The 1331-nt window shown below is 52.2% G+C and overlaps 1 protein-coding gene across 1 annotated transcript; it reads right to left on the reverse strand.

Annotated features, from left to right (window-relative positions):
- Positions 1–571: 571 nt before the first annotated feature.
- SARC_15456 (hypothetical protein) lies at positions 572–810 on the reverse strand (the record flags this gene model as incomplete). Its single annotated transcript, XM_014290422.1, has 1 exon — positions 572–810. A coding segment is annotated over one exon (239 nt), but the record flags the coding sequence as incomplete, so codon positions are not given.
- Between the last annotated feature and the right edge of the window lie 521 nt (positions 811–1331).

Raw genomic sequence — 1331 nt, forward strand, 5'->3', positions numbered from 1 at the left:
GGAAGACTATTACAAGATCTCCGCACGAAGCACGTATCAAAGTCATACGTGTGCACTGTTCTGCTGTGTTGGAGGCACAACAGTTAACCTTAGGTGCATTTATGAATTACGGCTTGCTTCATGGAGCTGCTGTAGACGTATTCATGAAACTTCGAGGCAATATCACGTGTGTGGGGTGTGCGTATCCTTTTAGACTCAGTTGTGTCCGATATCAAATGTATTGCCATAAATACGCATCATGCTCTATACTGCTCTGTAGTTCGCACCTATATATCCAGCCAAGCCGTATCGTGCCCACACAAGTTGCGAGTGCAGGGCACCAACCATACCAGCAACAGGTTCACCCGCCATTTGAATGCCATAGGGTCAATTCAGGAGGCTACCATACGCAAAGGTAGAACCACCGAACCCCCATACCCTTAACCTTAAACCTCAAACCCTACGGACCTTACGGAACTGCCAACACCTGCCGGTAGCCACAAGTCCACCCCGGACGTCAGGCATTGTATATAGCAATGGCGTGTAACCAAATAAAGATTCCTAAACCCTAAACCTTACTGACCCTGCCTACCTTAGGTGCGACCCCTGCTCGCCCGACGAGATGTCCACCCCGGGAATAGGACTAGTCAAGGGCGCAGGGCTGTCTGTAGGTGTTCTTCGCATGTCCTGAATATCTGCGACCAGGTCACACTCGTACAGCACCTGCATGTACCGCTCGCGACTGAACCTTCGCCCAAAGACAATGTTGTCCAGAATGCTGTCCCGCTTTAAAAACGGGATCTGCGCGGCGTACCCAATCCCCGCAGACATGGGGAGGTGGGGGTGGTCCCGAGTGAACAAACCAGGACAGAATAAAAGGGCCGCCATGTGGTTGGGGTCTGAAGAGGTGACGGACAATGGCGAAAGGGTGTGCCTGAGACAACGGAGAGTGACAACTCCCTTAGCAGCAAAAACCCCAAAACCCTACGACACGACGATGGGTGGAGCGACTATGCGGGCGGCTACGAATGCGATGGAATGCTCAGTGGCACAGACACAGCAGGTGCGTACAGAAATAGTAGGACAAGTGCAGGTGCATACAGAAACACCCTACCTTCTACCCTCAGCATGCAGCCCATTATAGCGTTCACCAGCGATGTCTTGCCTGACCCCACCGGCCCTGTAACTACCACCACCTGTCCTCTTTCAATCGTCAGGGACACATCTTTCAGCGCAATGGTAGCGTGCTCTGGTGCCTGAGGCTGTGGTCTGAGCCGAGGCGGCCCTAAAAACAGGACATGTTTGTTCTTGTTAGTGTGACGAGCCCTATTTGTGGTCTCAATAGGACAATC

This window comes from Sphaeroforma arctica (assembly GCF_001186125.1).
Source record: "Sphaeroforma arctica JP610 unplaced genomic scaffold supercont1.6144, whole genome shotgun sequence".
Classification (NCBI taxonomy): domain Eukaryota; class Ichthyosporea; order Ichthyophonida; genus Sphaeroforma; species Sphaeroforma arctica.